Genomic DNA, 14,321 nt, shown 5'->3' with positions numbered 1-14,321 from the left:
TTCCTTAACAACTTAAAAAAATCAGTAGTTTGCTTTTTTCTCAAGCCATATTTGAGAGAACATTTCACAAAGGTGTTATTTTATTGACCAACTTTAGAATTTAATATCTTAAAATTTGTACTATATATTTATATATACATGAGTTAATGTTTTCAACAACTAATGCTTTAGTATATGTTTCTCCATGACTTTCCAGCAAATACACGTACTTTATATACACAGTTATTCGTTCTTAATTACTGTACATTGTTATTCTTACACTGTACATTGTTATTCTTACCCGGTTCTTACCTAAGTAAGGCACATCATTAATAGGTTTTTACTAAACACACTTTTGGTATAGGATTCGAAAAATAAACTTCCATTTAATCATAACCAAGCTAGCTAGTTTCACTAAATAGTTAGACCATCTCCATCAAAATATCTTGAGTAGACATTTATTAATAAAAAATTATAAAAAGAAGAGAGTTCTATGATGTCACTGCCACATGTTATAGTCCTAATAGGCTAATTAATAAAAAAAAAATTTTAAAATTATAATCTTAAAATAATAATTTTTTTTTTTTTTGAGAAACTTTCAAAGTTTCTACCCGATCAAAATGCTTTTACAACCTTAAACCGTTTGAAACCACTTATGACGAGTCAATTTCATTTTTTGATTAGGATGTAGATATAGTTATTAACCAATTTAATGAGCAAGTAATAATTACTACTTATAATATAGAAATGCTATGAACGTCATCATGCATAATTAATAACTAAAGACGTTCAAAATTATTTTATCCGTTTCAAGGTGGTCCGATCCACCATCGGCCGACACTTGTCCTCACTTTAATAATGATTTTACATACTTATAGCTGTGTAATATTTAACTAATGACTTAGGTTTTTCGGGAAAACAAATAAAATAAAATAATAGCCAAAATATCATACTTCTAGAACACCATGCTCTCTAAAATTATGTAAAATCATTTTTTATGTAATTTAAAAATCTATCTTTACATTTATTTTTTTCCAGATATACATCCGATGCATTAAAAAATGGGAATGCTTTGTTAAACAGCTCATATTCTCATCCATAAGAAGGCGACAAAGCTTGTAAATGTTTACGCCTCAATAGTCAATATAATGCAGAATTTACAAAATTTATCGAATGAAATTAATTTTAATTTTAAAATATAAATAGTTAGTTAACTAATTAAATAACAGTTTTGTGGATATAATTTATTTTCGTCTAAAAAATAAAGTCACATATAAGAGAAAAAGAAATATATTATTAATTTTTATTTGAAATTTCATACAATTTAGGGTCTGACTGGTTTAAACGCAGCGGTTGCGGTTGCGGTTGCGGGAGTTTGCGGAAGCGGGCGGTTGCGGTTTCAAGCGTTACCAAGCGTTTTGAACGACTGGTTTAGCGTTTGAAAATGGATGCGTTTGCGGAAGTTTTATGACTGTTAAACCAGCGGGTGCGGTAGCAGTTAAATAAAAAATGACAAAAAAAATAAAAAATATTACAAAAAAAAAGAAATAAAAACACCAATATATTATTATGATAATATTAGAAAAATTGAACATGCTTAATAATTAAAACCATAAATAAAGTACTAAATAATTATTCAAAAATAAAAAATTTTATAATAAGATAGTACTTTATGTTGGGTCGTTAACACCAAAAATTGTATCAAGTAATGGGACAAACTGTAAATAACGTTGAATTCAATCAAAAAGCAAGTAATTTTCTATTCGAGAAAACAAATCGAAACATATATTCAATCAAAAAGAAAAGCAATATATAATGAAAGAAAAAAATATTCAAATTGATTTTCATCAGTTTGGGTGGAAGACATAAGAAAATAAGGTTTTAGAATATTGATTAGGGTTTCTGATGAGAACGTGATACAAAGATGAAAGATATATATATGATTAATATATTTTATAATAATTATAAGTAAACGTTTGATTTTTTTTTTTTTTTTTTAAAAAATCCAACCGCTACCGCCCGCAACCGCAAACGCTTGCGGGAAAGAGCTTTTGAAATTCAGCGATTTCGAGCGGTTTGAAGCGGTACGGAGCGGTTTCTATGATTGGTACCAACCGCTAACAACCGCAACCGACCGCTAGCAACCGCTAGAAGGGTGCTAGCGGGAGAACCAATCAAGCCCTTAAATGGTAGTTTGATTCAAGTGAGTGATATTATCTCTAATTGAGTTCCAGATGGATAAGAAAAAAACTTAATGTATTTCAAAAATGTTGTGAAAAGTAAAATGAAATATTCTCTTTTTTCTTAAATAAAAAATGTTTTAAATAAATTTACGAAGAATCAAAAATCTATATTTTTTAATATAACATTAGTTCATAATTAGTTGAATATATAAATCAGCCAATCATAAAAAGAACTGTAAAATTTAAAAGAGTCAAAATATCTTCTTCTTCTTTTCCGTCAAAGAGTTAAAATAGCAATTAACATTAAAATCTGCATAAAATTTGTGAAACTTGTTATAAAATGAAACAAAAAATAAATCTTTTAAACATCATATAATATGGGAAAGAGAACATATAAAAATATGATTAAATTTGGTCATTATTAATTTATTTTAATTTGAAAGCTAATAAACTTAACAAAAAATAGCTAATAAACTTAACAAAAAATGTCAGTGACTAGTTCTAAATCTTAACTGAGTTTGCATCGAAACTCAAATTTGTCAAAGTGTATATGAATAACAAAACCCAAGAGAGATAAAGCACGTAAGAGGAAATAAAGGGTCGTCGTTTATCTGTAAAATTCACATGATGAACACTGAGAGAGGACAACATTTTCTTCTAAAACAAAAAGAGAGGTGTAACAGATTAATTTGATTTCAATGCTTTAAAGAGAAGTAACAAACTACCTATATATAGGCTCTTCAATTTTGGTAAGCAGACTACTAATTATAGACCACAAGACGTGCTTTTATATGGTCCACAAGTTCGATATTATTGTTTATTAAAGTGACTCTTAGTTCTTATCTGTTTAAACTGTTTATATGACGTTTCATGTCATCTTAAATATCAAATAAGAAATGTTTCATGGTTACACAATACTAATGGCGTTTAATTTGAATTTCAGTTATTTTTTTGTTTGGGATTATGAATAATAATGTTTAGACGTTGCACATTTAAACCAATACTGAATTACATGAGGTTGATTCGTTTTGAGTTTGTAACCAAGAGTGAATAGAAGGAAAACAAATTTCAAAAGATAATTTGTATAGGGTACTAAACTACTAATTAAAGAGAAATGTCGAATAATTTTTGGTTGAGAAGAGGAGTTTCCAGAATCCAGACTACCTAGAGTCAATCCATAGATAGACGGTATTTGACTTAAGCAGGACCAAAACTCTAAAGCCACCTTTCCCTTTTAGGCTAACATCAACCCCAAACTATTTTGGTGAACACATATTTTGTTTTCCACAAATAAAATAAGAAGAAACGGAAGGACTATATAACAAATCAAAAGCTCAATAAATTTTTTTTTTAAAAAACGCTTAACCGAAAAAGGATTTAGGAAAAAATATTTAGTGAAAATTATGATTAAAAAAAAAAAGAAAAAAAAAAGAGAAATTAGCTCGACCTGCCACATTGTCTCCCCAGTGACCTAGACCACTCTTATTGGTGGTATGACACGTCACCTGCATTCTCTGACCAAACAAACATACGTAGATACTCCTTAATTAGCTCTCTTGTCTTTCTACTTATATATGAAGCTAATTTAACTACACAGATCTCTGTCAAAACGAATATTTTTCAGATGTATACATAAACACATTATGTAAAAAAACCTCTCCTCTTTTTCTTTTTTCTTTTTGTGTGTGCCATATATATAGTTTGGCAAATTACATATTGTCGTTTGAAAGTTTCAGTATATGTCAATCGTTGTAATCTATATCAGATTGCATACTGCCCTAAAAAAAAAAACGAAATCTATCCTCTGCTTTAATTATAAAATTTGATGGATTCGTTCCAAAATCCAATCCCTCGATACCAGAATTATAACTTCGCAAGCAGCTCGTCTCATCATCAACATCAACATCAACATGATGGCTTAGTGGTGGTGGAGGATCAACAACAAGAAGAAAGCATGATGATAAAAGAACAAGACAGGCTACTTCCGATAGCAAACGTAGGAAGGATCATGAAGAACATTCTCCCACCAAACGCAAAGGTCTCCAAAGAAGCCAAAGAGACTATGCAAGAATGTGTCTCCGAGTTCATTAGCTTCGTCACCGGAGAAGCATCCGATAAATGTCACAAGGAGAAGCGAAAGACCGTCAATGGAGACGATATCTGTTGGGCTATGGCAAATCTAGGGTTTGATGATTACGCCACCCAGCTCAAGAAGTACTTGCATCGTTACCGAGTTCTCGAAGGTGAGAAACCTAATCATCATCATGGCAAAGGAGGACCTAAATCCTCGCCGGATAATTAATTCTTCCATCGGTTTGATTTCCCTTAATTCTCATGTCATCTTTTTACTTCTCCAACCAGCTTCTTCTATCTTTTCATATATTGTTCCACATATATAAATAATTATAACATGTGTGTGGTTTGAGGTACTGAACAAATTAAATCTGTGTTAATTCTTCCTGACTTTGTTATTTTTTTCGTGATTTTTATTTATTTATATATACTATCGGATAAATTTCTAATTATTGAATTTAGAAAGTGGAGATCGATGTGTATATTATTAGTATGAACCCTTATAGTGATGTATATGTGTGTGTGTTTTTTTTGCTTCATTAATGTTTTCAAACAATTCGTTTAGATTTAATTAGTTTTCGACTGGTATAAAACAAAATGCACTCGAACATCATGATACAGGTCTTGCCACAGCCCACCAAACCGGTTTTAACTGTTTACCATCTTACTTTTAAAACCGTCAAATCATGAAGATGAACCAACTAATATCATTAAGTTTGTTAGATTAATTTCGACATTGAGGATATATACTACCATGTCCTTATGCTCTAGTCTAGACTAATTAATCCTCTATATGAAATCAAGTTTCGTACTTTGTGGAATTCTATTCAGTTAAATCAATTATATTTTTTCGACAAAAAGTGAAGATTAGTCGACTATTCAGTATTTGGATATATTTTTAGAAAGCAATCATTATGGCATTTGCATATAGATTATTCAAATTAATTTATTCCGTACTCATATCATGTAGATATAAATTTACTACTTCGGTATTGTTTTCTTTAAAACCTGATGGATATTTAAACCTTATGTCGATATAGATTTATACTTTTGGACGTGATTAACTTTCTAAGCAGTATATAGTACTAAGAAATAAAAATTGGCTAAATTAGATTAGATAAGCGAGTGGTCCATAAATCCAGACCAGTTCTCACATGTTTTTTTATTGATTTTTATTAGCACAAGATCCCTGGACCATCCAAATAAAGAAAGTTATACATTTATACATGTCTGACTCACTATACTTTTTACTCCAAATTTCAATTTGGCGACCATTAAACTCCCAAGATGTTATTTATGTATTTGTTGATAAGTTTGACCAAATAAAAAAATGTATAAGTTGAGATAGAATCTTAAGTTAAAAAAAACAAAGAATCTTAACTTAAATATGTTGTTAATGTTTTTTTTTCTTATAAATGTTGTGAATGTTGGCCTATAATAAATCATAAAGGTAAGGTATCGACGTTGTAAACATGACTATGATGCATAAAAAGAGATCATGTTATTTAAGATTTAACTGGCTGCCTGTTTAGAGAGAGCCAAATGTTTTGGCTAATGAGATAGAAAAAGAAAATGTGTCTTCAACAGATTCTTTTTGTTAAAAGGTATATATATATATATATCAATTAATCATACCGAGGCTTTTACACGGAGGTAAAAAATTGTGTGTTAGGGCTGTGCAAAATAGAAGATGAAAATTAAGTAGTTGGCACTTTAAGAAGGTCCACAGTTGAAATTGTTTTCAGAGATTAATTCGAACATAATGAACCAAAAAGCGGGTATGAATCCTCCCAACGAGGAGTCAAGACGAAGCTGAGTTTGTATCTGGTGGTCCTTTTCATCTCCTTTGTGATGTGGTTTGCGGTGGATGATTCCGCATGATGGTGTTGATCTCAAGTTTTCGTGTGTTAGTTAGCTAGGAACTAGTTAGTGACGAGTTAAAGAGTGAATTAGTGTACATTCAAAAAAGAAATAAAAAAATAAATAAAGAGGGCGTTCGTAGTCAGGGCCGGCCTAATAGATATTGTTGCCCAAAGCAAAACCAAAGACAGTTTTGAGGTTTGAACTAGACACCAGAGGAACAATTAATAAAGCGTCAACCACTGCACTACTAGTTATCTTAAAAAATTGATGCCCTTTCAATCTATATATATGTTTGGGCGCCTAAAGCAAGGGTTTTACTAGCTTTAGTCCAGGACCGGCCCTGTTTGTAGTAGTGATGTCATGTTAATCCAATTATGGAAGGTCTTGTAAAAGTTTCTAGTAAAAAAAATAAAGAATGTATTAGTGACGTCGTGTTAAGTGAGTTCTTGTAAAAGTTTTGGAAGACACATAAGACGATATACCATCACTTAATCTAGTTACGTTATGTTTATATTATATGTAACTTGGATTATTTTCACTATAATATAAAGAAAAATTTACTCAGATATTATAGAAAAGTATGTTTATTATTAGAATATCATATATCTTTTAAAAATTATTCATATGTTTTGAACATTTGTGTAATTACAATTAACATCCTTCATTAGTTTTTTTTAATTAATAATTTTTATTTCGCTTTTAATTAAAAATAATAAATAAAAATTTGATTATCCATGTCATTAATCCACCTCATCAATCTTGATCTAGTTACGTTATGTTTACATTATATGTAACTTGGATTATTTTCACTATAATATAAAATGTAGTTGTTTTCTTGGTAAGTTAAGTAAGTACGAAAAAAAGTTTGAAGAAGAGCGACCAATTATAGGCACATAGTAATTCTCAAAACGACTAAATTATTCCTTCAAGAAACCAAAGATTCCAATTTCACGCATATCCCCGTTTCACGCAAATTCTGAAGTTATTATTTTAACAATTACTCAAGAAATAGTAGACATGTGCATCCACCAAATTTCCTCCGGTAAGATACATAGAAGTCCTTTATACCAAAAAATAAAATAAAATTTTATACTCTCTCTGTTCCTAAAAAATTGATGTTTTAGAGTTTTCACATATATTAATAAGCAATAATTGTTTAATTATTTGTCAATTACTTTTTTATACTAAATATTTTTTAATAACTTTGAACCAATAGTATTAGAAAACAGTTAATCATTACGTCTTGAAGTTTACGATATATTAATTTTAATCAATAAAAAATAAAATAAAAATCTAAAAAATCAAACTTTGTGGAACAAACTAAAACTCTAGAACATCAAATATCTAAGAACAGAGGGAGTATATAGGAGTTCGTAAGTAGAATGACTGAGGCTGGCAAAAAAAAAAAAGTAGAATGACTTTTTTGAATTTTAATTAATTTTGAATGATAAAAAAAAAAGCTCTTAAGTGAAATTTAATCTTTGATATTAATTGTTGCACCAAAAAAAAAAAAGTCTTTGATACCAGTTATTAAATAACATAAAATATACTCGCCCACTCTATTGGTCTATTTTATAAGATAATTAGATGTTTTTTTTTGTTTCATTTTATTTGATATTTATTTTAAAAAATTGTATTCTAAAAAAAAGGGTTAAAATCCACGTGTTGGTGAACTACTGGACTGGTTGATTAAGTAGTTAATTAGCGAGTTAAAAAATTTATTGTGTTGCTGCCCCTGTTCTAAAAATCCCCGTCTACACCGATTACTTTCCGCTTAATCTGTAGGCCCACTTTATCTGCTTCGATTAATGACTAATCCCCTAAAGAAATCAGTTACCCGATTACTCTCCGCCTAATTCGATTACTTCCCGCCTAATCCGATTACTCTCCGCCTAATTTTACATATCCCGATTATTTTTATATTGTAAGTATAAATTTTTTTTATTTTTTAATCATTTAAATTGGGAGTTTGTGATGTTTTACAATAATTTATGTTCAAAGTTTAATAAAGATCATAAATTTGTAATAAAACTCATAAAAAGTTATCTCAAAATATAGTTTTATGTGTTTACTGCGATAAATATATTAAATAACCCTAAAACTAATCTCCGATTTTAATCCAATTTTCCGATTAATCGCTAGACCCATACCGAACGTCCGACTAGTACCTAACGATTTTTCAAACAAGGGTTACTGCACTGAAACAACGATGTCGTTTTAATCTAAAACATTTTGAGTCGATTACAAGATTTTCCTTCCCTTAATACAATTCTCATGTGAAGGTTTTGAGATATTTTCAGTCCCGGCCGGCGTAAAAGTTTCATATTCCGGCAGATCGGAGAGCGTATTCTTGCACTAGCGCGGCAAACAGAGACTGTCTCTCCAGCAAACGAGCGGGGCTATCGAACTCTTTCGCTTTTCCTGTATATAATTATTCATGATTTTCAAATTACAGTAAAATTGAGGAAAACATGACAAGTTTGTTTCTCTAATTACCAGCATCAATGACCAGGACTCGATCGCCGTCCATCACAGTAGGAATCCGGTGGGCGATGCTGATTATGGTGCAAGACGCGAAGTCTTCTCTAATGATCTTCTGAATCACGGCATCGGTTTGGGAATCAACGGATGCGGTTGCTTCGTCTAGGAAGAGAAGTCTGCTACGTTTTAACATAACCCTGCCTAAACACAGAAGCTGCCTCTGCCCTACGCTCCAGTTCTCCCCATTATCAACCACTGTGGATGATAGATATCAAACTCAAACATTATTGAGAAAATGTAACTACAGAGGATCACACTAGCTCCATTGATACATATCAATAATACTCACCCAAAGAATCGAGCTTCTCAGGCTTGGTAGCAACAACATCCTTGAGTTGGCATCGTTCGAGGCTCTGAGCAACGAAAAATAGATGTTGGTTATATGTAAAAAAACAATGGTTCTAGCTTATAAGATCAAGAGGCAAAATTAGGTTCTATCATCACCATCCAGATTTCTTCGTCGGAGTATTGCTCCGTTGGGTCGATGTTGCTTCTCACGGTTCCTTCAAAGAGGACAGGTTCTTGCGGAATGATTCCGAATCTTGACCTGAGATCATGTAGCCCTAGAGTGCTTATATCAATCCCGTCTATGATAATCTTCCCTCCTGATGGTTCTACGAGCCTGAACAAGACTTGGATCAAAGTCGATTTCCCGCTTCCCGTTCGTCCAACCACACCAACCTTCTCTCCTCCTTTGATGTCAAGAGTGATTCCTTTGAGCACAAGTGGAGTGTTTGGTCTGTAGCGCACCTGTTGTTTACAACACACATCATCCTTCACAAGTTTGAACAGTAAAGGTGAGTTTTAATCAGGAAGCTGTTTTGGTTTCTTTGACTCACCTTGAGGTCTTCGAGATGTACATCGCCATGGAAGGGCCAATTCGAAGGTGGAAGGGTTTCTTTTCTCTCCCACTCGGATTCAGAGGGAATATTAGTGAACTGTTTGATCCTTTCAACAGAAACCATCTTGTTCTCGACAAAGCAGCTCATGTATATGGCAAAGAACAGAACCGAGTTCAGGGACAGTCCATACGAAAGGGACAGCCCTACATTCTCTGCATCAGACCCAAAGAAACTCCATATGACTAATTGCCTCAAGGGAATAATGATATCAACTACTGAAAAGAGTGTTTAGTGATCCGTACCAGGTCTGATAACATTGCTGGGTAACAATACCATACACAAAGCCGAGATGCAGAGCACCCAGCTCCCAATCAGCTCTAGCCGAAACCCGAGCCATTCGTTGGAGCCATTGTTGTGGAAGTCCATCCTGAGATTGGCATTTACACGCTTCACATTTTCTTGCCTAAACAACTCCTGCTTCTTGAATGATCGGATTGTCATCACTCCAGCTATACTCTCTGAGAAATGGTGGATGATGGGAGCCTTAGTGATCGAGTCCAAGCGTGTTAATTCCCGGGAAGAAGCGAGGTAATAGTTCTGAAGATCATAAGCAAAGTGACATTTAGAACATCATACATAAACAAACAAAAAATCAGAACATGAAATCAAAGAGATACATACCCGGTACCAGATGTTAAGCCAGCCAAGGGGAATCACAAAGAATGCAGTTGGCCAAGCGTACTGGCAAGTAATTATGAAAATGCTAAGCAAAGTGGTGTACATTGAGGCCACAAGTCCGAGCATAAACGGAATAAGGATATCGACATTGGTCTGATCAGTCGATGCCTGCAAAGTTCCAAAGAGAAAAACCTTTTAAGATCTCTGCTAAAATTAGTTAAACGAACTAATATGGCGAAAAGTTGTCTCACCCGACTGAGAATTCTTCCCGATGGTGTGGTGTCAAAGAATGACATGGGAGCGTGTAAGATACTGTTAAGAATCTGTCGGAAAAAGATCTGAGCCGTCTTGAGTCCCAAGTGGGTGACGTAGTATGACCGGAGACTCACCAAAATGATGGAAACAAGTGCAATAATCACGTATACGAGAATGAAAACGGAAGCATCAAATGAAATTGCATTTTTGGCAGATGTTTCGTACGCAAGCCAGTAATCGCTGGCCATTAGAGAACCCTGCCACGTCAGAGAGAAGAACAGAACAAGGACAATTCCCCACCAGCCATAGGCCTCAGTGCAGTACTGTTTGTAAACTCCCAGGCTGACCTGTCCGGTTTCCCTTTCTTCTTCTTTGATGAGCTTCGAGCCATCTTCTACGGCGTGAGAACCGAGAAATGACTTGACATGTTCATCGTTTAGATCACTTAAGTGAGGAGAGTCCATTGACATTCTAGGAGAGCTTGCATGGGGAGACATTGGTGTTCTTGGGGATGTCGCGATTGTTGCTGCTGCTGCAGAGTCTGCACCGGCTTCAACTAGCTCCATTGATGTCTCATGTGCAGCCACGAGTTCCCCAAAATCCAACCCGGAGCTGACTAATTCATCGTATTTTCCTGATTCAACAATCCTTCCATCCCGCATCACCTGAAATTCCATCTCGTAAGCACAAGTTCCAATTTCTTGATTTTAATAAAAAATAAATGTCTGAATCATTAGTATACCAAGATGCAATCGACGTTGTGCAAGAAATCCACTTGATGGGTTACGAGCAATATGGTCTTGCCTTTCAGAGCTCCTCTTACACATTTCTGCAAAAACATCACAAGAAGAAGAATCAACAAGTGTATCATTTTAAAGTGAATAATAATAATACATCAAGAGTTTTAAGGTCTTTTATTACCTTGAATATATCTGAACCGGTATGAGCATCCACAGCGCTAAAAACATCGTCCAGCAAGTATACATCGCATTCCTGATAGACCGCGCGTGCGAGCTGTATACGCTGCTTCTGCCCTCCGCTGAGGTTGATTCCACGTTCTCCAATCTCAGTCTGATCCCCAAACTCCATCATTTGTAGGTCTTTATCAAGACAACAGACATTGAGAACTTTGGTGTACTTTTCTCTAACCATTGGAAGACCAAACAAGATGTTGTCTTGAACCGTCCCGTTTTCGATCCACGATGTCTGCGCTACATAGCCTGTGCTCCCACAAACCCTCACCTACAAATAAACTAGTATTGAATCAATCGATCTTGCGAATGTTAGTTCTCTGATACTTTAAGCTACATGAGAAAAGCCACACCTGGCCTGAGATTCTGTGCATTTCGCCGAGAACCGAAGCTAACAGGGAAGATTTCCCTGAACCAACAGTTCCAACTATCGCAGTGAGTTCCCCTTTTTTAACCTTAAAGTTGATATCACTGAGAGCAGGTTCGTTGTCCTCATCATCCCAACTAAAGCTTCCATCTCTGACCTCTACGGCAGTACTACCATCACAACCCAGGGCTCTCTCCACAGCATCTCCGGACAGCTCTTTGCTCATCATGTATGAGTCCAGTCTCCCTAGAGAGATCATTGCCTGCGAGAGAGATATCATAGATTGAGGAAACGTCCTGATGGGTTCTTGCAAGATCTTGAAGATAGTTGTGGTGGTGAACACAGTCCCAGCATCAAGCTTGACTCCCAAGGCAAGGGCGGTGGCGAATGTGAGCGCAGAGATAAGCACTGGCGTGCTCCAGAGGACAATGATGTTGGCAGCAATGGAGTAGAGAAACTTGGATAGCCAACCAAACTCCATGTCCCTAAATTTGAGGATCCTCTTGTTAAAATGATTCTCCCAAGCCTGAAACTTGATGACTCGCATGTAATTGAGCATCTCGTTGGTGGCCTTCATCCGAGAATCTCGGTTCCCCATCAAGCTGAATTGGTATCCGTTGTTTCTCTGAGTCCCCAGGAGGATGAAGACGAACACTCCGGTCAGCCCAATAACCGCAGTTATAACAGACGCGCCTAGGCTTCCGTAAAGAAGCACGAGTGCAACAGTGACTTGCAAAGGCATGAGCCAGATTGCGTGGAGCTGAAGCATCATGTCAGAGAGCTGTTGCGCGTCTACGGCCATGTAATTCACGATTTGCCCAACGCCGTGGTTCTGACGCGCAGAGCCGGTGAGCTTTAAACCTTTCTTGTAGAGTGCAGTGATTAGAGTTGACCTTATAAGCATCCCAAGCTTCTGGGAATCGAAATTGAACTGATGAGTCGTCAAGACCTCGACGAATTTCGCAACAAGGAGGATGAGGACGAGGTAATAACCTTGCCACGACGAGGATCTCTTGCCGGAGGTGAAATCGACGAAGCTCTGGATGAGAACGGGACCAACGTACATGACACCGAGACGGACGATGGCAAGAATCGCCGTGTAGAGGATCTCCTTCCAGAAACATCGGAGTAGAGTCGTACGGACTGGGTGGCTCGAATTCTCCGACGGTTTGGGCCAACTCGATTCGAAGAGACGCGCGAGCCTCTCTGCTTTGTGCTCCGGAGAGAGCGTCGGAACCTCTTCGAGCGTCAATGGAGATTTGTAGCCTTTGCTGAGTAAAGGATTCATCCATAACCAGAACATTTTGGAGAAAGCCGAAGCAGATGCGTAGAGAGAGACGTTGTCCTCCTCCGAAACGGCGTCGGATGGTTTCGTAGGACTGTTGGTCTCCGTTGTGACAAGGCCGGTGATTCCTCTGACGGAGGCGATGAGCAGAAAGGCGGTTAACGGGAAGGAGAAGAATGAAGCGACGTCTTCTGCAATCAGACTCGTGGCGGCGGCGTCGGAGAGAAAATGGAAAATCCCAGAGACGGCGAAGAGAGTGGTGAGGACAAAACTCGAAATCCAGTAGATTCGTAGAGATAAGGGATGATTTAGAGCAGCGAATCTCTTCTCGTGGAGGACGAGAACGGCGACGGCGACGTGTGTGACGGCGTGAATAAGCCAAAAGAGCGGGTCTATGAGGTTCCATGGTCTCTGAGTCCGTCGCTTGCCAGTGAAGGCCAAAACGCAGAGCACGACAGAGCAAAACGACAATAGAAGGGTGACTACGACAGTCGTTTTGAACCAGGCGGTTGTTCTGGTTGGGGTTCTTCCACGGATTCCGATAAGAGGTTTCCTAATCTCAGCGTTTCCGTTGATTTCATCGGAAGAAGAAGAAGAAAAGAAGAGCTTGAGAAGAGCGAAGCAGAGGAGGACGAGGAGGAAAATAAAATCAACGGCGGAGAAGAGAGCACGTTGGGGGCAAGGAGAGAGTAAAAGAAATCTGAGCCATTGGATTGCTACTGGGACTGAAGATGATGTAGGTTCTATAACCGCCGACGATGAACAGGAGAGCTCAGAGAGCCATGAAGAAGAAGAAGAAGACGAAAGCAACCACATTTTCCCAGAACAAACAAAAAAATAAGAGAGAGAGAGAGAGAGAGAGGAGTAGAAAATTCCTCTGAATTATCGGTTCGGTTGAACTTGGAAATATAAGAAAGAACCTCTGTCGTTAGAAGGTAACGATTATCACACAATCGTCTGACTAGTGTAACAACAATGACGTTGCAACAAAAAAGAAACAAAAAGAAAAGTTGACTATCTCATCTCCACCACTTTTTATCATTACATTTCTAATGAATATAATATGATTGAAACTCTGCGATTCACGTGTTTATCATATCTTCTACATTTACTAATAATCCTTGTGCTCATTCGAAAATCAGCTTTTTAAGCATACTACTAGTATTTCTGGAAGATTACATTGGTTGATTTCCTACACCTACAATACAACCAATTGAATATGTATATCACAATAATTAAAATATTCCCACCTAACCACATAATATATGTCAGTTATCCACATCA

The 14,321-nt window shown here is 36.0% G+C and overlaps 2 protein-coding genes across 3 annotated transcripts; one reads left to right on the top strand and one right to left on the bottom strand.

Moving 5' to 3' along the window:
* The first annotated feature begins 3,642 nt into the window (after window positions 1-3,642).
* On the top strand, window positions 3,643-4,623 carry LOC9316392 (nuclear transcription factor Y subunit B-5). Its single transcript, XM_021027033.1, has one exon. The coding sequence runs from the start codon at window positions 3,988-3,990 to the stop codon at window positions 4,462-4,464; it is 477 nt and encodes a 158-aa protein (XP_020882692.1). The 5' UTR covers window positions 3,643-3,987; the 3' UTR covers window positions 4,465-4,623.
* A 3,176-nt stretch (window positions 4,624-7,799) lies between these two features.
* LOC9318199 (ABC transporter C family member 4) lies at window positions 7,800-13,939 on the bottom strand. Of its 2 annotated transcripts, XR_002332323.1 has the most exons (12): window positions 11,739-13,939; window positions 11,336-11,656; window positions 11,157-11,243; window positions 10,411-11,079; window positions 10,163-10,327; window positions 9,784-10,078; window positions 9,479-9,693; window positions 9,084-9,389; window positions 8,929-8,992; window positions 8,595-8,834; window positions 8,298-8,519; window positions 7,800-7,833 (listed from the first exon to the last, which is right to left on the bottom strand). XR_002332323.1 is itself a non-coding variant. In XM_021027032.1 (11 exons), exons 1-11 carry the CDS (start codon window positions 13,851-13,853, stop codon window positions 8,419-8,421), a joined length of 4,578 nt encoding a protein of 1,525 aa, XP_020882691.1. In that variant the 5' UTR covers window positions 13,854-13,939; the 3' UTR covers window positions 8,289-8,418. The 2 variants fall into 2 exon arrangements, 1 of the variants encoding a protein (XP_020882691.1); XM_021027032.1 differs by lacking the exon at window positions 7,800-7,833 and having other exon boundaries at window positions 8,289-8,519.
* Between the last annotated feature and the right edge of the window lie 382 nt (window positions 13,940-14,321).

This window comes from Arabidopsis lyrata (assembly GCF_000004255.2).
Source record: "Arabidopsis lyrata subsp. lyrata unplaced genomic scaffold ARALYscaffold_4, whole genome shotgun sequence".
NCBI lineage: Eukaryota > Viridiplantae > Streptophyta > Magnoliopsida > Brassicales > Brassicaceae > Arabidopsis > Arabidopsis lyrata.
The sequence above is the reverse complement of the archived record's forward strand: the minus strand, read 5'-3'. Positions and strand labels throughout refer to the sequence as shown.